General features: G+C 63.8%; 1 protein-coding gene across 1 annotated transcript; it reads left to right on the top strand.

Annotated features, from left to right (window-relative positions):
* Positions 1 to 529: 529 nt before the first annotated feature.
* On the top strand, positions 530 to 21,612 carry SMARCD2 (SWI/SNF related, matrix associated, actin dependent regulator of chromatin, subfamily d, member 2). Its single transcript, XM_065422782.1, has 12 exons — positions 530 to 708; positions 2,721 to 2,763; positions 3,737 to 3,859; positions 4,292 to 4,411; positions 5,041 to 5,136; positions 9,146 to 9,247; positions 10,664 to 10,825; positions 11,244 to 11,341; positions 17,059 to 17,194; positions 19,100 to 19,222; positions 19,535 to 19,636; positions 20,428 to 21,612. Exons 1-12 carry the CDS (start codon positions 533 to 535, stop codon positions 20,479 to 20,481), a joined length of 1,335 nt encoding a protein of 444 aa, XP_065278854.1. The 5' UTR covers positions 530 to 532; the 3' UTR covers positions 20,482 to 21,612.
* Positions 21,613 to 21,846: the final 234 nt, after the last annotated feature.

Below are 21,846 nucleotides of genomic sequence, written 5' to 3'. Positions count from 1 at the left end.
TCCACACTGCAGCTCAGCAGGTGATGTCGCTGTGCTCCCTCATCGCAGCAAGTGACATCTCTCTGGGCCCCCGAGCCGGGCCCCCCCACACTGCTTCTCCGTGCGTGACTCCGCTCTGCGCCCCCCTCCCATGCTGCAGCTCAGGGATTGACTGTGCTCCCCCCACACCGCCGCTCAGCAGGGGCCAGCGCTCTGTGCTCAGCCTAGGGTAAAACACAGGTGTTCGCAGTGTCTCCAGTCTAGCCTTAGGAGTTGATTAGCAACCAGCTATCTCTGTGTCAAACCCGAATGTCGAGGAGCCCTCACCTTGTGCAACTGCCCCTCCTCCGTCACTTTTTGGCTGTGCCGCTGCTCTGCGCCGTTGCCCTCCCCCGTGAGTGCATGGAGTGGGGTGTTCTCCCAGCGCCGGCATGTTCCATTCTGTGCCGCAAGCAGCTGGGTGCACAGACGCCTGGGCCGTGTGGCCTGCTAGAGCCCAGCAGGAGGCTTGCCAAGGTAACCGTGTCTCCTTCTCTCCTGCTAGCGTCCTGGGATGCCGCCGGGGAGCCGGATGCCCATGACAGGATTGCAGGTGGGATCCCCGTCAGGACCCCCCTATGGAGCAGCCTCTCCGATGCGACCAGGAATGCCACAGTCGATCATGGATCCCTTTCGAAAGCGCCTGCTGGCTCCGCAGGCGCAGCCCCCCCTGGCAAGCCAAAGGCGAGGGTAAGGGTGTCCGTGCTGGTGACGATGTGCCTGACCTCGGGATGGGGCCGGGGTGGTTAGAGTGCTGGCTCTGGCCTGGGCCGCTGCATCCCAACCAACCCCAGTTCTGCCAAGGGCTCCAGGCTGGGAGCACGTCCCTGATCTACCTCTGCCTCCATTTCCCCAACTAGTGCCCTTGCAGGGGAGCTGTGGGGATCCAGTGCCTGTCACTTGCTAATCACCCCCTGAGTGGCACAGGGCTCTGAGAACTGTGCCCCCAAACAAACACCACAAAAGCAGTGTTGGTGCGAGTGGGGCTCCTGCTGTCACCCTGCTCTGGCAGGCGCCCAGACGCAATGGGAGCTCTGGATCTCTCCTGAGAGGGGCTTTATGGTATGTCTGCCCCACGCCCCTGCCACGCTGCTGGCTGAGCAGAGGGAAGCCCTCTGGGGATTGCTGTGGGGCTGGAGGCTGATAGCCGAAGTCAGGGCCTGTGGCAGCCAGCTTTCCGGCACGCAGCGTTCACTTGGCCTCTTCCTCCTTTCGAGCCGAGCGGCCGTGCCAGCACATCCGGAGTTGTTTACAGTGCTGTTAATCGCTTTGCTCTGTTTCTGTTTTCATGAGGGTTTGTTGATTGTTTCTCAGGGGCCCCAGGGCAGGTTCTCCTGGGTCTAATGGAGGCTGCGCCCTGGGTCCCGAATGAAGGTGCATTACCCCAGCTTTGCAGCTCCCTTTAGCAGAGCCCAGCTGTACTGTATGAGGTCAGAGCTCCCGTGCTCTGGGAATCGATGCAGGTTTCCATGCTGTCACAGAGCTGGCTGCCGGCATCTGGGGAAGAGACTCACTCAGGGGAATCACTGGCTCTGTGTGTCTGGGTGATGTTCCTGAGCAGAGGTGGAATTTAGATAAATGGGGAAATGCAGCTGGCTGAATGAGGGGCGTGAAAGCAGCCGATTGCCGGCAGTGTCCCTGTTTCTGGGGGAAACCCCCTGAGAGTCCTTCGTTTGCCTCCTGTGATCTCCACAGCACGAGCCAGGCCTGGGCCGGGGGGAGGAAAGGTGGAGCGAGGGACCCCTTCCCATGGCATGAGCTCGGCCTCTGAAGGATGGGCAGCATGGCATTGCGCTCTGACCCATGGCATACACTGCACTGGCTCTGCTCCCTTATTCGCTGCAGATCTACTGGGCCAGGGCTCCCCAGCAGCCTGAGGTAGTGCAGGAGGCAAATGTCCAGAAGCCCTCTCCCTCGCTCTGCCTCCTTCCCAGAGGGGCAGGTACATTTGTCGGAGCTACAGCTCCAAACACTGGACCTCCCGGCTTCCTGTGCTGACCTCCCCTCTCAGCCACCAGCTGACGGTCAGCAGAGAGGGCATCATCATAGGGTCCGAGGTGCCTCAGGGCAGCACGATCCGAACTCTGAAACCTAACGAGGACAGTTCAAGTGTCCACAATAACTGCTTTGCTGATTGCCTCAGCAGAAACGTCCAGCTCTTGGAGGATGTTGGGAGGTGCTGGGATACTCCCCGCTCTCCCCATCCTGCCCCTTGCTGTTAGCCAGAGCGCTGCTGTGGTGCATAGAGGTAGCTAGACCCAAGCTTGGGGGCATTCAGGTGACAACCCCCATCTGTTATGAGCTGTCTTGACTGACCAATCTGTGATGTGTCTTGTGCACTCCTGAGCCGGGGAGACGGCGTGGCCTAAAAACTCCAGATCTGTTTGGTTGATTCTCGTGCCCTCAGCAAGGAGTGGAGTCTCCAGGGGATTCAGGGCTGGCTCAGTGGCTGACTCTCCATGATTCGAGAGTTGCTGTGACCCTCTGAGTTCCAGGCTGGAGTTACTGGAGCTGCAGGCCACTGTGACCAATAACAAGCTGTGGTACAAATGAGGCGGTGCTGAGGGGCAGGGTGGTGTGTGTGTGTGTGTGTGTCTGCAGAGCCCCAGTGCATGAGTCTCTGGTCTGACGTGGGTGTTAGAAGCTGCTCAGGAGTTCAGCCTGCGCTCACCTAATGCTGCTGTTCTGTGTGCTGCTTGCAGGCTGAAAAGAAGGAAGATGGCGGACAAGGTCCTACCACAGAGGGTAAGTGTTGCTTCCCTGCTGAGCGAGGGTACCTGGCCCCAGCCCCGGAGTGTGGTGTACTCATGCCAGTGGAATGGGAATTGTAGGAGGAATGGTTTCTCTTTGTTATGTGCCCGGGGTCTTGAGGCACCCTCAGTGGGGTGGAGATGAGGGGAGGTGAAGTGCCCTCTGTAGCAGCAGGGGAAGATGATGCCCATGGGTTAGGGGCTACCCAGGTGGGGCTGGGGGAGAGCAACAGTGCCTTGGTTTCGAGAGCCCTGCTGGAGCTCCTGAGCAGTTGTTCCCATTCTGAGCCTCTGGTCTTGTTGACAAAGGCCATTCCACTGGAGTGTTTGGTGTGCCCGGCCCTCGCCGGTGCGAGATCACCTGCTGGGCTTGAGCCCTAGGCTGGCTGCAGAGTGGAAAAGCAGGCTCCGAGCTGTGCCGCCAGCCCTGGTTGGCGAGCGCCCTGCTTGGAGTGCTTGGCAGGTGCATTGCAGGCCCATGCTGGGCACGCGTGCAGTGACACTACTCCGGAACGAAATGACATCCTCAGAGATGGACTGTGGGGAAGGTTTGTCTTCGCGCCCGCCTGCTGGGGCGAGCCGCACAGCTGTAGAGTGTTAGTCAGGGCCTGAACAGCTGGGATATCTAGCTCCAGACGCCCCAGGCATTGTGGGTGGGGATGTGAGCTGGGGTGTTGAGGTCATGGTGGTCAGGCCCATTCAGCTGGGGTGGGGATTTCAGGGTGTCCCGGGGGTTGTCTGGGGTACTGGACAGCTTTTCCAAATGGCATCAAGGCCGAGCTGGGCTCCCACCTTGCCGGGCTCCGTGGTGCTAGTGACTCTGGGCTCAGAACCGTGACTTGGGAGCTGCTGCTGTAGGGTATGGGGGGAGCGAGCCGTAACATGTGCACGGCCTGGTGAGGGCGGAGACCGGCAAGGCGTGCAGTGCGGGCCCACGGCGGTTCTGTGATGGGCTCTCTGTTTGGTAGATCCGGGAGCTGGTCCCAGAGTCTCAGGCCTACATGGACCTTCTCGCCTTTGAGCGCAAGCTGGATCAGACCATTGCCCGGAAGAGAATGGAAATCCAGGAGGCCATCAAGAAACCCCTCACGGTGCGTGACAGCCCCTGCTTGGGCAGCCCCTGCTTGGGATCCAACTCTTGCTGGAAGGACATATAGCCATGAGCCACATGCAAAAATAGGGGATGGAGCTGCCCCATCTGAATGGGGCCCACCTCGCTCCCGGGCCTTCCCGAGATACGCATGGAGGAGGTGGCTCTCCAGCCAGCTGGGACCAAGAGGAGCATGCAGCCGAGCAGCAGTTTCATAGACCTTTGTGCAGCTCGGGGGCAGCACGGGCAGATTGCAGCCAAGGTCTGGCCTTGTCGGTTCCCGTGTGCATGCTTCTCTCCTGCCCCCTCCCCGATCGCTATGGGAGATGGTGCTCCCCCTCCCGGAAGTGGGTCTCTGTAGGGAGAGGCTCTGGGGTGGGTGCTGGGTGCGCGCTGAATCTGGAGGGTTCCTCTGTTTCTCTCCGCACTGCAGCAAAAGCGGAAGCTGCGGATTTACATCTCCAACACCTTCACCCCGGGCAAGGAGGAGGGGGACGGCAGCGAGCGCGTGGCCTCGTGGGAGCTGCGCGTGGAAGGCAAGCTCCTGGAGGATGTAAGGACACTGACTGGCAGCCTCCACGCCGGCTGGTGCCGCATGGGGGAGCTGAGAACTGTCCCTGCAGCTGTTCAGCCCCCGTCTATCCCCACCCATGTTCGGAGCCTCTCAAAGCCCAGATCTTCCCTTTGATAGCCACGGGACAGGGAGCAGCGCTGGCCCTGCCTGGGTTCTGGACTTGGCCTGTCTGACCTGGCTGTGAGGGAGGCTGTGTATGTCCACACGGCACCTGGTACTCTGTGCAGAGCCCCACAGCACTGGCAGCACCCCCTTACCCCCCCCCATGTGCCAACAGGTTCCCAAGCCCTCCCCCAGAGTGGCCCTTCGCTTCTAGCTGTGTAGGGCCTCTCCATCGCACCCCTTCCACAGCCTGACATTGCAAACTCCCAGCCCCCCTTCCCTGTGCCCCATGTGTCACTGGAGCCTGATCGGGGCCTGGCACAGCTCTGTGCTCCCTGGGCCCCACAGCACCAATGGCAGCTCCGATGTGCCCACAACCATCTCCGAGCAGCCAGCCCCCGCGCTGCCTGTCTGAGGACTGGGGCTCTGGTTATGGCCTGCTGCACTCCTGCCCCCCGGCCCTGGGGAAGGGCAGGCCGAGCACTGCACCGGTTCCTCTCTTTCAGCCGAGTAAGCAGAAGAGGAAGTTCTCCTCCTTTTTCAAGAGCCTCGTCATCGAACTGGACAAGGAGCTGTATGGACCAGACAACCATCTGGTGGAGGTGAGGCGCGCCTGGCAGCTGCTGCGCGGCTCGGGGTGGAGCAGCCGTCTCCTAGCAGCGCCCCGCAGCGGGTCTCTGGCCTGCGAGCTCCAGGGCTCCTCGGAGGCCTGGGGCTGGCTCTGTTGCACCCTCCGTGGTGGAGGTGGAAGGATCCTTTTGGCCAAGACCCAAATGGCCCAAGGGAGACCATCAGGCAGCTAGTTCCCCCCTGAGCACTTGGTGCCCCCCAGGCTAGTGCCTGGAGCAGGGAGCCGGCAGAACGGCAGTAATGCTGGGGCTGGCATCTAAGCGGCTGCACCGGGCCCTCCCTGCAGGGAGTGGCTGGTGCTTGCTCTGGCTCCAGCTTGTGGCTTTGTTTTGTTTGTGGCGGTGTTGGCCCGTGGCCCAGACTGAAGTGGCAACAGCATGGCCTGGTCTGCCTCTCCTCCCCCGCCCCCACCTGGAAGACTCCCAGCAGCAACTGCCTGCAGCTTTGCTGCCCCGCCCCAGCAGCCCTCTCCCTTAACCTCTTGGGTCCCAGTGCAGGTTGGCAGAGGGGGCTGCTTGGGGAGAGGAGAACTGGGAGTGGGGTGGGGGGCGGTTTTGAGAAGTGCTGTTGGTGAGAGGAGCAGCCTGGGGGGCCCTTGGGGTGGGCCAGGTGCAGTTGTGGGCTGGTGGGGCAGGGGAGGGTGGGCAGGGGGCAGTCAGACCAGGGGCTGGGGGAACTTGGCAGCCTGAGCTGCAGGGAGCAGGAGGTGGGAGAGGAGCCCGAGGACAGGTGAGGTGCTGGGTGAAGGAGGCAGCCCCAGCAGGACCAGTCGGAGGGGCCTGGTGCCGGAGTTGGGCTGTCCCAGCACTGTGGAAATGGCCCTTGGGGTCTGGGCAGGGCAGCGCTGGGCAGGCCGGGACGGCGACTATTGCCTGCACCAACGCTTCTGCTTGCCATGTCTAGATTTCAAAAAGACCGGGGGCGGGAAGGGAGCTCGTGCAGTACTGCCCCGTAGACAACTCGTGGCTTTGCTGGCACTAGTTTGTGTGTCACCTCCCCACACCCCATGTGTTGAATGACTCTTGCAGCCTCTAGAGCCTGGGAGATCCAACGGGGCACTACTCTGCCCCTGACAAATCCCTGCCCTGAAATCCACTAAGTGGAGCTCTGTGAGGCCAGATGGGAGGCTAGGGGTCCTAGTGACCCTACAGCAGCTCCGCTCTTGGGATGGAGCAGGGCAGGAGAACTGGGTCTCCAGGGGTCCTCTGGCGAGCTTCCTAGGGCTCTGTGGGGTGCTGTAAGGGGCTGTACACCGGTGCTCTCCGTCCCCCCCATGCGAGGGCAGGATTCCCAGCTGCAGAGGGGCCCGCACTAGACACTTCCAGCTTTGGTGGGGCGTGAGAATCCCAAACTTCGCATGGTTGCTGGTCTGGGGCTAATGTTGCCTGTCCCAGCCCTCGTCAATCTGCTTTTTACCTGGGTAGCCCTGGGAGAAGTAGGAAACCTCTGGGAACGTGATGTGCGACTGGCCTGTGAAACTTTACTGCCAGAGCTGTCCGTGGGCCAAGAGCTTAGCAGCTGGCAGATCCTGGGCTGGACAGTGAACACTGGAAACCGTCCCGGTCCCAGGCATCAGCCAGCCTCTAACGGGGTCAGAGACACCCCCCCCACCCCAAAGCAGATCGTCCCAGAACTGCCTCCTGCATGTAGTGTGGGCTACCAGGCTAGATGGACCTCGGCTCTGTTTCTGTGTTAACTTATAGTTCAGGGGTGGGGAACCTGCAGGCTGGATCCAGCCTTCATTTCAGCCGGCCTGCAGCAAGTCTCCACACTGCAGGCCAGAGGCCCTGAGCCTCGACGCCCCCTCCCCCCCCCCCCCCTCCGCTGGACTGGAGCTGCGAGCGCTGGCTTGCTCCGCTGCAGGGGGCGGGTTGCCAGGCCATTAAGTCTGGTTGGCTCCGCGAAGTGACCAGAAGCAACCGGCATGTCCCTGCGGCCCGTAGGTGCAGGGGTGATCAGGAAAGCGCCGTGTGCTGCCCCGTCTCCGCAGCTCCCATTGGCTGAGAACTGCAAATGGGAGATACAGGGACCGCAGGCACCGCGCAGAGCCTCCTGGCCCCTCCGCCTAGGGGCCGGACATGGCGGCCACTTCTGGGAGCAGCACAGAGCCAGGGCAGGCAGGGAGCCTGCCTTAGCCCTGCTGCGCTGCCGACTGGGAGCCGCCTGAGGTAAGCGCTGCCTGGCCAGAGCCCGAACCCCAGGTCAGAACCCCCTCCCACACCCTGACTCCCTCCCAGACCCCAACCTGCACCCCAACCCCCGTCCCCAGTCCTGAGCCCCCTCCTGTACCCAAACTCCCTCCTGCACCCCCACCCCAACCCCCTGCCCCAGGTCAGAACCCCCTCCCACACCCTGACTCCCTCCCAGACCCCAACCTGCACCCCAACCCCCGTCCCCAGTCCTGAGCCCCCTCCTGTACCCAAACTCCCTCCTGCACCCCCACCCCAACCCCCTGCCCCAGGTCAGAACCCCCTCCCACACCCTGACTCCCTCCCAGACCCCAACCTGCACCCCAACCCCCGTCCCCAGTCCTGAGCCCCCTCCTGCACCCAAACTCCCTCCTGCACCCCCACCCACACCCCAACCCCCTGCCCCAGGTCAGAACCCCCTCCCACACCCTGACTCCCTCCCAGATGCCCCAGCCCTGGGCCCCCTCCTGCACCCAAACTCCCTCCCATAGCCTGCACCCTGAACCTCCTCCCACACTCCAACCCCCTTGGCCCCAGCCCGGAGCCCCCTTCTGCAGCCCAAACCCCCAGCCCCACCCCAGAGCCCGCACCCACAGCCAGCGCGGAGCCCCCTCCCACACCCTGAACCCCTCATTTTTGGCCCCACCCCAGAGCCTAGGGGAACCCTGAGCCTCTGCACCCCGCTGTGGAGCTGTGTGTGGCCCACGACTGATTTTTTTTCCTGTGGGTCAGTGGCCCCTGGTAGAGAAAAGGTTCCCCACCCCTGTCATTGTTGATTTGAACAGTTTCTGAAACTGCTGTAACAGGTCTGTGATCGCCAAGATCTGCCTGTTGGACAATTTTGGAGGGGGGGGGGGGGGTCCTGGGAATAATGGGTCAGGGGGTGCCATGTGCTCCATGGCACAGTGGGACCCAATTCTGCAGCGACACTAATGTATTCAAGCACTGCAATACCCCTCTGTGTACACACGCCCCCCACCCCCGCGTGATTCCTCGCTGATAGTCCTAGGGACCTTCGACGGGGTTCTCCGCTGTACTCTCCGGGTGGCTCAGCTCCCTGCCTGAGAGAAGTGAGGCAGGGCCCAGTCTCAGAGCTGTTGTTCCAGGCTGGCTGCAGACTCCAGTTACGCTTGGTTTGTGTTTCTGAGCCTGTCTGTACCATACTGGTTTTTGTTAGGAGAGTTCAGGTGCTGGGCCGTGGTTCCGTGGCCGGTCCTGGGGCCCGGGAATACACAGCGCTGTACTCAGAGGTGCTTACAGAACTTAACTCTGACTCTCCTGCCCACTCTAGTGTGATAGCTGCAGGGCTGTTGACTTGTGTTTCCAGCCACAGCTCTGCTAACGAGCGGTTTGTGTGAACCCCTAACAGTGATATCCTGGGTTTCTGTATCCCCCCTGGGCCCGCCGGAGCCGGGAGCTCTTTAGAAACCATCCACAAACCCCCCCCAACCCCCAGGGTAGAGGGCGGCAGGGAAGTGGGACACATTGAGCTGCACAAGCGTGCAGGGTGGGTTTTCAACCAAGGACGGGCTCAAACTCAACTGCCCTGGGATGTTTCAAGTCCACTCGGAGCAGCTGGGAGCTGGGTTTTCACAGCCCCCTGCACGGCAATGCGGTTGGTAATCGGCCAGGGTGCCAGCCCGAGGCCGCAGGGTGCGGAGAAGGCTCCAGCCCCAAGCTCCCTGGCACTGGGTCAGGCTCCAAACTGCTGATGTTGATGTAACTAGCGAATAACGTGTGTTGAGCGCCCCCTTGTGGTCTTGGCAGTAAATCTCGGTGGCCTTTTCCCTAGTGGCACAGGATGCCCACGACCCAGGAGACCGACGGCTTCCAGGTCAAGCGCCCTGGCGACGTCAATGTGAAATGTACCCTGCTGCTCATGCTGGATCACCAGGTGAGGCTCCAACTCCGCGGCTGCCCAGCCTGCCTGCCCTGGGGAAAGTCCCTCCCCTCTAGCAGCGGGTAATGGCATGGCTGACCCAGAGCCCGGGGGGGGCTGACTGGCAGGGGCCATCCCTGGGGCAGATCTCCTGAGCAGCCCATCGAGTGACTTTAAGGAGCCGGGGAAGGGGGGCCCCAGCAAACATACGTAAAAATACCGGCCATGTGGTGCATGCTGGGGCATCCCAAAGGCAAACCATCCGCTTGTCTTGAGCGGGCATAAAGCTCCCCCCAGGGAGGGCAGGTTCGGCAGCGTCTGCTGAGTGGGGGGATTCGTTCCGGAGGCAAGCGGCGCATCCTGTCAGTGTGTCGCCATCCCGCCCCCCTACCTCCTGTCCCTGTGCACCACCCGCTGGGGGTCCTGGGGCTGCCCTGCCAGAGCCTGCTCTTCCTCTCTCTCGTCCCTGGTGGGTCTCTGAGGCCACCTGCTGACCCTCCCTGGATGGGGAGGGCACGTGCTGGGTCCCACAGCTGGTGTGGCCCAGCCCCAGGCTTCATAAGCATGTATGGCCCTGAACAGTGAAGGAGCCAGGCCTGTCTCTCCCCCCCCACCCAGTGAGGGTCCTTTCCCCATACAGGGGCTGGCTCCCATGGGACCGACTTCTCTCTCTGCATCCCCCCACAGCCCCAACCCCAGTGACTTGTTCTGCCCCTCCTGGCGGATAATCAGCAAGCGCACTGGAGAGTTTGGGCCTCTGCCAGGGGGTTAGTTGGCTGCCATGCAAGAGGGATGGGGGGCCACTCTCTCGCAGTGGCCTGTGGAGCCCTTGGCCAGTGGTTACCAGGTCACTGGGGACTAGGGTGACCAGACAGCAAATGTGAAAAATCGGGACGGGGGTGGGGGGTAATAGGAACCTATGTAAGAAAAAGCCCCCAAAATCGGGACTGTCCCTATAAAATTGGGACATCTGGTCACCTTACTGGGGACTGTGAGGAACGCAGTGGCCAGGTGGGTCCATGAGAGGCTCTGTCCTTGCAGGGAGAAGATCAGTTCAGATCAGAGCCCCCTGGTGGCCCAGGAAGACTACAGGTCCCAGCAGGCTGTGCTCCATCCCAATCCTATCAGCCCAGCCACACTGCATGCTGGGATAGCGCTTCTGGAGCTGCACCAGCTCTGGGAGAAGTGCAGACAGTTCCCAGCTGGGCTGCGCCCATAGCTTGAATTTCGATTGGCAATAGCAAGCCAACCCCCCCAGCCCTCTAACCAGAAACCCCTCTAGACCCGGTGGGCCCACCCAGGGAACAGGGATGGCTGCAGACCGCTCCATTCTCGGCGGGCTTGGTGCAGCTCTGTCGGCAGGTGGTGCTGGGAGGGAGCGCCCAGGCCCTCCCTGGAGGGTGCTGTCTCCCTATCTGTGTCTCATTGCAGCCTCCGCAGTATAAACTGGACCCTCGCCTGGCTCGCCTGCTGGGCGTCCACACCCAGACCCGGGCCAGCATCATGCAGGCCCTGTGGCTCTACATCAAACACAACAAGCTGCAGGACAGTCACGAGAAGGAGTACATCAACTGCAACCGTTACTTCCGCCAGGTGGGCCTGGGGCTCCCCACTCCCTGGGCTGCAGCCAGCCCCGCCTGGCCCTGTCCTCCCTCCGCAGAGACCCACCCCTTGTCCCCGCCCTTCGCCAGCCTCGGCTCAACCCTGGCCCTGCCGTGCAGAAACGGGTCAGCATCCTGCCGCAGGGCCCAGGGGGGGCGAGGGGACGGTGACTCTGGGCCGTGCCCAGGGCTGCAGGGGGGCTCTGGGGGAGGAGTCCTGAGGAGCTGGCTGCCCCCAGGCCCCACTCCCCATGAGTGTCACTGAAGCGTTTACCCGCCTTACGCCAGCAGATGGTGATCTGGTCCCTGCCCATATTGGAGGCTGGGTCCCATCCCCCTGCGCTCCTCTCATGGGCTGAAGGAGCCTCCTCACGGGGGCTGCTAATGCTCTGACTTCCCTCCCCCCCTAGATCTTTAGCTGCATTCGCATGCGATTCTCCGAGATCCCCATGAAGCTGGCAGGCCTGCTGCAGCATCCGGATCCCATCATCATCAACCACATGATCAGGTAGGGCAGGGCATAGCCCCTGCTGTCTGCTCTGGGGCTGGGACTTCTCTGGGCCGGGCTGGGTTTGGGTTGCTTCTGGGATTCTTTTCTTCAGTGTGCTCAGACTGGATGGGCCATGTACGTGGGGATGGGCAGGACTGGCTGGCTCTGGAGCGGGAGATGGGAACGGATGGGCTGTGTACGTGGGGATGGGCAGGACTGGCTGGCTCTGGAGCGGGAGATGGGAACGGATGGGCTGTGTACGTGGGGATGGGCAGGACTGGCTGGCTCTGGAGCGGGAGATGGGAACGGATGGGCTGTGTACGCGGGGTTGGGGGGTGGGCAGGACTGGCTGGCTCTGGAGCGGGAGATGGGAACGGATGGGCTGTGTACGCGGGGTTGGAGGGTGGGCAGGACTGGCTGGCTCTGGAGCGGGAGATGGGAACGGATGGGCTGTGTACGCGGGGTTGGGGGGGTGGGCAGGACTGGCTGGCTCTGGAGCGGGAGATGGGAACGGATGGGCTGTGTACGCGGGGTTGGGGGGGTGGGCAGGAGTGGCTGGCTCTGGAGCGGGAGATGGGAACGGATGGGCTGTGTACGCGGGGTTGGGGGGGTGGGCAGGACTGGCTGGCTCTGGAGCGGGAGATGGGAACGGATGGGCTGTGTACGCGGGGTTGGGGGGGTGGGCAGGACTGGCTGGCTCTGGAGCGGGAGATGGGAACGGATGGGCTGTGTACGCGGGGTTGGGAGGGTGGGCAGGAGTGGCTGGCTCTGGAGCGGGAGATGGGAACGGATGGGCTGTGTACGCAGGGTTGGGGGGGTGGGCAGGAGTGGCTGGCTCTGGAGCGGGAGATGGGAACGGATGGGTTGTGTACGCGGGGTTGGGGGGGTGGGCAGGAGTGGCTGGCTCTGGAGCGGGAGATGGGAACGGATGGGCTGTGTACGCGGGGTTGGGGGGGATGGCAGGACTGGCTGGCTCTGGAGCGGGAGATGGGAACGGATGGGCTGTGTACGCGGGGTTGGGAGGGTGGGCAGGAGTGGCTGGCTCTGGAGCGGGAGATGGGAACGGATGGGTTGTGTACGCGGGGTTGGGGGGGTGGGCAGGAGTGGCTGGCTCTGGAGCGGGAGATGGGAACGGATGGGTTGTGTACGCGGGGTTGGGGGGGTGGGCAGGAGTGGCTGGCTCTGGAGCGGGAGATGGGAACGGATGGGCTGTGTACGCGGGGTTGGGGGTGGGCAGGAGTGGCTGGCTCTGGAGCGGGAGATGGGAACGGATGGGCTGTGTACGCGGGGTTGGGGGGGTGGGCAGGAGTGGCTGGCTCTGGAGCGGGAGATGGGAACGGATGGGCTGTGTACGCGGGGTTGGGGGGGTGGGCAGGAGTGGCTGGCTCTGGAGCGGGAGATGGGAACGGATGGGCTGTGTACGCGGGGTTGCGGGGGGTGGGCAGGACTGGCTGGCTCTGGAGCGGGAGATGGGAACGGATGGGCTGTGTACGTGGGGTTGGGGGGTGGGCAGGAGTGGCTGGCTCTGGAGCGGGAGATGGGAACGGATGGGCTGTGTACGCGGGGTTGGGGGGGATGGCAGGAGTGGCTGGCTCTGGAGCGGGAGATGGGAACGGATGGGCTGTGTACGCGGGGTTGGGGGGTGGGCAGGAGTGGCTGGCTCTGGAGCGGGAGATGGGAACGGATGGGCTGTGTAGGCGGGGTTGGGGGGGTGGGCAGGAGTGGCTGGCTCTGGAGCGGGAGATGGGAACGGATGGGCTGTGTACGCGGGGTTGGGGGGGTGGGCAGGAGTGGCTGGCTCTGGAGCGGGAGATGGGAACGGATGGGCTGTGTACGCGGGGTTGGGGGGGTGGGCAGGACTGGCTGGCTCTGGAGCGGGAGATGGGAACGGATGGGCTGTGTACGCGGGGTTGGGGGGTGGGCAGGAGTGGCTGGCTCTGGAGCGGGAGATGGGAACGGATGGGCTGTGTAGGCGGGGTTGGGGGGATGGGCAGGAGTGGCTGGCTCTGGAGCGGGAGATGGGAACGGATGGGCTGTGTACGCGGGGTTGGGGGGTGGGCAGGAGTGGCTGGCTCTGGAGCAGGAGATGGGAACGGATGGGCTGTGTACGCGGGGTTGGGGGGGTGGGCAGGAGTGGCTGGCTCTGGAGCGGGAGATGGGAACGGATGGGTTGTGTACGCGGGGTTGGGGGGATGGGCAGGAGTGGCTGGCTCTGGAGCGGGAGATGGGAACGGATGGGCTGTGTACGCGGGGTTGGGGGGTGGGCAGGAGTGGCTGGCTCTGGAGCAGGAGATGGGAACGGATGGGCTGTGTACGCAGGGTTGGGGGGGTGGGCAGGAGTGGCTGGCTCTGGAGCGGGAGATGGGAACGGATGGGCTGTGTACGCGGGGTTGGGGGGGTGGGCAGGAGTGGCTGGCTCTGGAGCGGGAGATGGGAACGGATGGGCTGTGTACGCGGGGTTGGGGGGGTGGGCAGGACTGGCTGGCTCTGGAGCGGGAGATGGGAACGGATGGGCTGTGTACGCGGGGTTGGGGGGTGGGCAGGAGTGGCTGGCTCTGGAGCGGGAGATGGGAACGGATGGGTTGTGTAGGCGGGGTTGGGGGGGTGGGCAGGAGTGGCTGGCTCTGGAGCGGGAGATGGGAACGGATGGGCTGTGTACGCGGGGTTGGGGGGGTGGGCAGGACTGGCTGGCTCTGGAGCGGGAGATGGGAACGGATGGGCTGTGTACGCGGGGTTGGGGGGGTGGGCAGGAGTGGCTGGCTCTGGAGCGGGAGATGGGAACGGATGGGCTGTGTACGCGGGGTTGGGGGGTGGGCAGGAGTGGCTGGCTCTGGAGCGGGAGATGGGAACGGATGGGCTGTGTAGGCGGGGTTGGGGGGGTGGGCAGGAGTGGCTGGCTCTGGAGCGGGAGATGGGAACGGATGGGCTGTGTACGCGGGGTTGGGGGGGTGGGCAGGACTGGCTGGCTCTGGAGCGGGAGATGGGAACGGATGGGCTGTGTACGCGGGGTTGGGGGGTGGGCAGGACTGGCTGGCTCTGGAGCGGGAGATGGGAACGGATGGGCTGTGTACGCGGGGTTGGGGGGGTGGGCAGGAGTGGCTGGCTCTGGAGCGGGAGATGGGAACGGATGGGCTGTGTACGCGGGGTTGGGGGGTGGGCAGGAGTGGCTGGCTCTGGAGCGGGAGATGGGAACGGATGGGCTGTGTACGCGGGGTTGGGGGTGGGCAGGAGTGGCTGGCTCTGGAGCGGGAGATGGGAACGGATGGGTTGTGTACGCGGGGTTGGAGGGTGGGCAGGAGTGGCTGGCTCTGGAGCGGGAGATGGGAACGGATGGGCTGTGTACGCGGGGTTGGAGGGTGGGCAGGACTGGCTGGCTCTGGAGCGGGAGATGGGAACGGATGGGCTGTGTACGCGGGGTTGGGGGGTGGGCAGGAGTGGCTGGCTCTGGAGCGGGAGATGGGAACGGATGGGCTGTGTACGCGGGGTTGGGGGGGTGGGCAGGAGTGGCTGGCTCTGGAGCGGGAGATGGGAACGGATGGGCTGTGTAGGCGGGGTTGGGGGGGTGGGCAGGAGTGGCTGGCTCTGGAGCGGGAGATGGGAACGGATGGGCTGTGTACGCGGGGTTGGGGGGGTGGGCAGGACTGGCTGGCTCTGGAGCGGGAGATGGGAACGGATGGGCTGTGTACGCGGGATTGGAGGGTGGGCAGGACTGGCTGGCTCTGGAGCGGGAGATGGGAACGGATGGGCTGTGTAGGCGGGGTTGGGGGGGTGGGCAGGAGTGGCTGGCTCTGGAGCGGGAGATGGGAACGGATGGGCTGTGTACGCGGGGTTGGGGGGGTGGGCAGGACTGGCTGGCTCTGGAGCGGGAGATGGGAACGGATGGGCTGTGTACGCGGGATTGGAGGGTGGGCAGGACTGGCTGGCTCTGGAGCGGGAGATGGGAACGGATGGGCTGTGTACGCGGGGTTGGGGGGTGGGCAGGAGTGGCTGGCTCTGGAGCGGGAGATGGGAACGGATGGGCTGTGTACGCAGGGTTGGGGGGGTGGGCAGGAGTGGCTGGCTCTGGAGCGGGAGATGGGAACGGATGGGCTGTGTACGCGGGGTTGGGGGTGGGCAGGAGTGGCTGGCTCTGGAGCGGGAGATGGGAACGGATGGGTTGTGTACGCGGGGTTGGGGGGATGGGCAGGAGTGGCTGGCTCTGGAGCGGGAGATGGGAACGGATGGGCTGTGTACGCGGGATTGGAGGGTGGGCAGGACTGGCTGGCTCTGGAGCGGGAGATGGGAACGGATGGGCTGTGTACGCGGGGTTGGAGGGTGGGCAGGACTGGCTGGCTCTGGAGCGGGAGATGGGAACGGATGGGCTGTGTACGCGGGGTTGGGGGGTGGGCAGGAGTGGCTGGCTCTGGAGCGGGAGATGGGAACGGATGGGCTGTGTACGCGGGGTTGGGGGGTGGACAGGAGTGGCTGGCTGTGGAGCGGGAGATGGGAACGGATGGGCTGTGTACGCGGGGTTGGGGGGTGGGCAGGAGTGGCTGGCTCTGGAGCGGGAGATGGGAACGGATGGGCTGTGTACGCGGGGTTGGGGGGGGGTGGGCAGGAGTGGCTGGCTCTGGAGCGGGAGATGGGAACGGATGGGCTGTGTACGCGGGGTTGGGGGGGTGGGCAGGAGTGGCTGGCTCTGGAGCGGGAGATGGGAACGGATGGGCTGTGTACGCGGGGTTGGGGGGTGGGCAGGAGTGGCTGGCTCTGGAGCGGGAGATGGGAACGGATGGGCTGTGTACGCGGGGTTGGGGGGGTGGGCAGGAGTGGCTGGCTCTGGAGCAGGAGATGGGAACGGATGGGCTGTTTACGCAGGGTTGGGGGGGTGGGCAGGAGTGGCTGGCTCTGGAGCGGGAGATGGGAACGGATGGGCTGTGTACGCGGGGTGGGCAGGAGTGGCTGGTTCTGGAGCGGGAGATGGGAACAGATGGGCTGTGTACGCGGGGTTGGGGGGTGGGCAGGAGTGGCTGGCTCTGGAGCGGGAGATGGGAACGGATGGGCTGTGTACGCGGGGTTGGGGGGGGTGGGCAGGAGTGGCTGGCTGTGGAGCGGGAGATGGGAACGGATGGGCTGTGTACGCGGGGTTGGGGGGTGGGCAGGAGTGGCTGGCTCTGGAGTGGGAGATGGGAACGGATGGGCTGTGTACGCGGGGTTGGGGGGGGTGGGCAGGAGTGGCTGGCTGTGGAGCGGGAGATGGGAACGGATGGGCTGTGTACGCGGGGTTGGGGGGTGGGCAGGAGTGGCTGGCTCTGGAGCGGGAGATGGGAACGGATGGGCTGTGTACGCGGGGTTGGGGGGGATGGGCAGGAGTGGCTGGCTGTGGAGCGGGAGATGGGAACGGATGGGCTGTGTACGCGGGGTTGGGGGGTGGGCAGGAGTGGCTGGCTCTGGAGCGGGAGATGGGAACGGATGGGCTGTGTACGCGGGGTTGGGGGGGATGGCAGGAGTGGCTGGCTCTGGAGCGGGAGATGGGAACGGATGGCATCGGCTGGAGGAGGTCAGGGGATGGGGCCAGAGCACCGGTTCCAGCCTGGCCCCAGGGTGTGGTGAGCTCTGTGCAGCTCATTCTGTTTCTTGCCAGGCTGGTTTTGTGGGGGGTGGGGCTGCATGTGACCGTGTCTCCAGCTGGGGGGCTGGCTGCTGTTTGCAAAGTGCCAGGTGTGGGCCCTAACCGCCAGCCTCCCCTCACCCCCCAGCGTGGATCCCAACGACCAGAAGAAGACGGCCTGCTACGACATTGATGTCGAGGTGGATGACCCCCTGAAAGCTCAGATGAGCAACTTCCTGGCCTCCACCACCAACCAGCAGGAAATCGCCTCCCTGGATACCAAGGTTTGGGGCGGCCCAGTCCTTGCCCGTCTGTAGAGAGCAGGAGTCCTGCTGTGGCGAGTGGCAGAGCCTGAGGCTGTGAATGGCTGGGGTCCTGGCTTGCTGCAGGGTCGCCAGTCAGTGCAGAAGGCTCCATGTCCCAGAGCGCAACGCAGCATGCAGCTCACAGGCCTGCTGGCAGCTCGCCCCCAGCCCAGGCAGGGAGATGCTAATGGGGTGCCCAATGGATTGGGGGTGGGGGGCTGCTTGGAAGCAGGGACCAGGCAGCTAGAGGGAGCCGTTAGAAATTGTCTTTCTTGTCTGCTCTCCCCATGCTTCCAGTTGGACAGGCCTGAGCTCTCTATTGCCAGTGGGGCTGGGGCAGCTGGGGCATGTCTGCATCGTGGGGTGAGCCCATCAGCTGGGGGTGTCTGCAGCAGCGAGAGAGTCCCCGGGGCGGACACAGAGCTACCCACCTGGAGGGCGGAAGGGCTGCGAAGGGGAGAACTGGGATCAGGCTGTCAGCAGACTCAGGCAGATGTTGCTGCACCAGTCACCCCGATTCATGCTTTCAAGCTTCCCCCTCCCCCATACGGGTTAGACCCCTGTTGTTGGAGTAACGGCTGAGATCCCGGCTCTGGGCGAGGCCTGCACAGCACCCGAGCCTTGGGCGGGAATCTGCCGCTTCTAGCTTGGAGCTGTGCACTGGGCCCCTCGGTGCGCCAAGCCATTGGGCTGCAGCTGGCCACCGAGGGGAGCAGGAAATGGGCCCCTGGTCGGATTCACTGCGCCATGTGAGCGGTGTGCCAGGCCAGCAGACAGGGAGCAGGGCACCTGGGCCGCAGGCCAGCAGCCTCTCACCGAGCGAGATTCAGTCCCGGTGCGGGCTCCCCTGACCCTCCTCCTGCCCCGTTGGCACGCTGCGCTCCGCAGGCTGGCCTAGCCAGCCCTGCCCTGGGAGTCCAGAGCCGCCTGCCCGGGGCCCGGCCATGCAGGGTAGGATTAAGGAAGGAGTCGGGGCTGGGAACTGGAATCCCTGGTGCTAGCTGCCAGGGGAGAGTCTAACCCCTAGAACAGTGGTTCCCAAACTGGGGTTTGCGAACCCCTGGGGGTTCGCAGAACGTTACGGGGGTTCGCCAGAAAAATTTCAGTAATGGCGGACAGAGGACCCCGGGCATTGGAGACAGCAGGTGGGACCCAGTTGCAGGGCAGACACCCGAGTCCCAGGGAGAGTGGGGCCAGGCAGTTAGGGCTGGCAGCCCGAGCCCTGCCATCAGCGGGGGAGCCAGCAGCCCGAACCCCAGCGCTCCGCGCGGGGCTGGCAGCCCAAGCCCCAGGGAGAGCGGGGCCAGGCAGTTAGGGCTGGCAGCCCGAGCCCTGCCATCAGCGGGGGAGCCAGCAGCCCGAACCCCAGCGCTCCGCGCGGGGCTGGCAGCCCGAGCCCTGTCCCCGTCAGCCTGAACCCCAGCCCAAGCCCCAGGAAGAGCGGGGCCTGGCAGTTGGGGCATCCATCACACTGAGGAAATTTAAACGTAAATCCCTGGAAATATTCATTTTTAGGAGGGGGTTCATGAGATTTCACAATTTAGTGAAAGGGGTTCGTGGGCTGTTAAAGTTTGGGAACCACTGCCCTAGAAGATGGGGGAGGAGGCTCCCTCTGTGTCCGACGCTAGGCTGGGGGGCGGGTTAACCCCTCTGCACCTCAGCTCCAGGGACTTGGGCCTGGCTTTATGCTGTGCTGCTACCCCCTGTGTTCCTGAGCCTTGGCACCAGGAGGGAGAGGGCTCCGCTCATTTCTTGCTGAGCCTTCCCTTGGGTCCCCGCCCAGCCTCTCCCCCGTGCTTGGAGCCTTTTACAGACCATTGCAAGGAAAACGGCCAAGCCAGCCCTGTCCCGGCTGGGTCCGTCTCACCCGCTTTCTCTTGCTAGATCCACGAGACCATTGAGTCCATCAACCAGCTGAAGACGCAGCGAGATTTCATGCTGAGCTTCAGCAACAACCCGCAGGACTTCATTCAGGAATGGATCAAATCCCAGAGGAGGGACCTCAAGGTACAGCTGGGGCCCCGCTGGAGAGCTGAGTCGCTGCTGAGCAGGGGCTGGGGCCTGGCGTTACCGTGCAGGGTAATGCAGTAACAGCCCCCTGCAGCATGTGGCCCACGCTGCCCAGTGCAGTAGCCAGCCCAGCAGCCATGGGGTGTCTCCCCCCCAGACGCGTGCCCTGCCCTGCGGGACGTGCGATCGTGCTGGCAGGGGCGGGGTGTCCGGGAAGCCTGCTGTGGGCCCTGGGATGGCAGCAGCTGCCCATGAGCCCAGCAGTCTGCGTCCCACTGACTATCTCCTCCTCCCCATGCCGTGTTGCAGATCATAACAGACGTGATTGGGAACCCCGAGGAGGAGAGACGAGCCGACTTCTACCATCAGCCCTGGGCGCAGGAGGCTGCGGGGAGGCACATCTTTGCCAAGGTGGGGATTCTTGCCGCGCGGACTAGGCTCCTTGGGTTGGCCTCTTAGCTCTTCCCAGCGAATGCCAGAGGGGTGGGCAGAGCCCCAGGTTCTGGTCACTCTGCCCCTTTTCATGTGAGCCCGGAGTTCGAACCTGCCCCACCCTGGAGCCGAGCCAGGTCTGGGACGTCCAGCTGGGAACTGGGCGGTTTCTGAAGGATCAGTGCTCAGCCCCTCCCATTTCCCACCCCAACCCCCCGACCCCCCCAGAGCTCTGTCCCTGCCCTTCTCCTGCAGGCCAGCCAGGAGCAGGCCCCTTCCCAGCCAGCAGTGAACCTGACAAGACCCTGGTCAGTTTCACTGGGCGGGCATGAAACTGACCCAGCCCTGTGGGTTTCACTCTCAGCTGCCTAGGGAGGCGGCAGGTACTGGAGTCCTCCCCCGGAGGAAGGACTCGAGGGTGGAGAGCTCTGGGAGGTCTGGATTAGGTAGGATCTGCCCCACAGCATGCTGTGGGAATGGCCTGAAGCCAGGGCCAGAGCAGTGAGCATGGGGGGGGCTTCAGGCCTGCTGTCTAAAATCCTGGGCAGTCAGGGAACATACCTCCCCCTTCCCAGCACCGGGGCCTCGGCTTGGTGCTGCGGTTCTCGAGTGGCGGCTGAGCTCAGGTTCCTGCTTCCATGCCAGTGAGACCCTCAGAAGTGGAGAATGCCCCCGAGGGGCAAGAGAGCCTGTGCCCATCCGATGCTCCCCCAGCCAGCCCTGCCCTTCTCCCAGGCCCCGCCCCACCGTGCGCCTCTTGTGCCTTTCAGGTTCAGCAGCGCAGACAGGAACTGGAACAAGTGCTTGGGATTCGCCTCACCTAATGGGCTGGGCACGGCTCAGGGGCTCGGCGCTCTCGAGTGCCTGAGCCGGACGGTACATCTGACTGGAATGAAATACAGCACTTGCAGTGTCCCCAGGGGCTCCCAGCCCTGCGGCTTCTCTGAGTCGGTGCTCTCGCCAAAGGCACGGGGTGCAGCCTCTGTCTTTTCCCTGCCACTCTTCATTCCGGCCCCTTTACTGCATTACTGGCCTAGCTTGCTGCCTTCGCGCCTCTCCCCGTAGTGTTCATTGCAGGCTCGGCGCTCCTCCCCTGGGAACCAGGGCTTTCCCCTCCTCCCCTGCCTGCCTGGGCCAGAGCCTTGCTGGAGTCGCTGACCAGAGGGTACGAGTTCTCCCTGAGCTGAAGCCAAGGGGCCTCCTAGGCACTTCTCCATACTGAGCGATGTGGCCAGAACGTCACAACAGTCCCACGGGCTCCTGAGCTTCGCCTGCTTCCCGCTGAGCCCGTGCCAGCCTCTCCCCTGCGCGCGGAGGGCAGGCAGCTGCTGGCACTTTCGAAACCAAAGCTTTGTCCATTCCAAAGGCCGGCCGAGCTGGCGTTGTGTTTTGCACTATGTTTGTGAGCAGGGTTTATAAAACGAAGCCTTTTGTACAGTGGGTTTGTATTTGATTAAGAGACGAGGTTTCCCCCTAGTCCTGCGCTCACCCCTAAACCTATGCAATGGGTTCACTTAGTCTGAGTCTCTGACAATCAGCTGAATGTTCCAGCCTCCCTCCTCTCACATCCAGCGCATGGGGGGCTGCTGGGGCAGGGGCCGGAAGAGGGGGCTGTGCCGACTGGCTGCAGACTCCATTACTCAGGGCAGTGCACATAGGACTAGACCAAGTGGAGAAGCCAGTGTCTCTGTTCCAGCAAAGGTGACACCGTGAGTTGGGCTCTCCCACGTGCCTTAGCCCCAGCCCCCCCCCCTTATGCTGCCCTGGCAGGAGGGAACAGGGGCTGTTTCCTGGGGGGCAGGGCAGCCCTGCATGGTAGAATTAGGCAGGCAGGAGAGGGTGGGTGTTTACAGACATGCAGGCTGGGGCTGGCAGTGAGGCTTAGGCCGCCTGCTCTTGCTCTTGTAACCATTTTGTCTGGGTTGGATATTTTCTAATAAAAACATTTAGCAGCAGCTTGTGCCAGTGTCTCCTTCCTCACCACCAGCTGAGCAGATGCAGCCCTGCCCCAAGGGTAACCAGAGGGGGGAGGAGGCTGGAGCAGAGTCCCCCTCTGGTCCCTGGCTGCAGCCAGGAAACAGGAGCTCAAAGGCCAAGGGAGTAACAGTGTCAATACTTCCCTCCTTCCACAGCCACACATCCCCACAGTGGATGCAGGCCAAAGTCCAGCTTGAGCCCGGGCTTCAGCT

The sequence above is a fragment of the Emys orbicularis genome, chromosome 25, assembly GCF_028017835.1.
Source record: "Emys orbicularis isolate rEmyOrb1 chromosome 25, rEmyOrb1.hap1, whole genome shotgun sequence".
Classification (NCBI taxonomy): domain Eukaryota; kingdom Metazoa; phylum Chordata; order Testudines; family Emydidae; genus Emys; species Emys orbicularis.
This window is presented reverse-complemented; position numbering and strand designations above follow the sequence as displayed.

Coding starts and splice junctions, on each gene's coding strand:
- SMARCD2 (XM_065422782.1), top strand. CDS start 533: ATGCCGCCGGGGAGCCGGATGCCCATGACAGGATTGCAGGTGGGATCC. Junction 3,860..4,291: donor CCATCAAGAAACCCCTCACG/GTGCGTGACAGC, acceptor TCCGCACTGCAG/CAAAAGCGGAAGCTGCGGAT. Junction 4,412..5,040: donor AAGGCAAGCTCCTGGAGGAT/GTAAGGACACTG, acceptor CCTCTCTTTCAG/CCGAGTAAGCAGAAGAGGAA.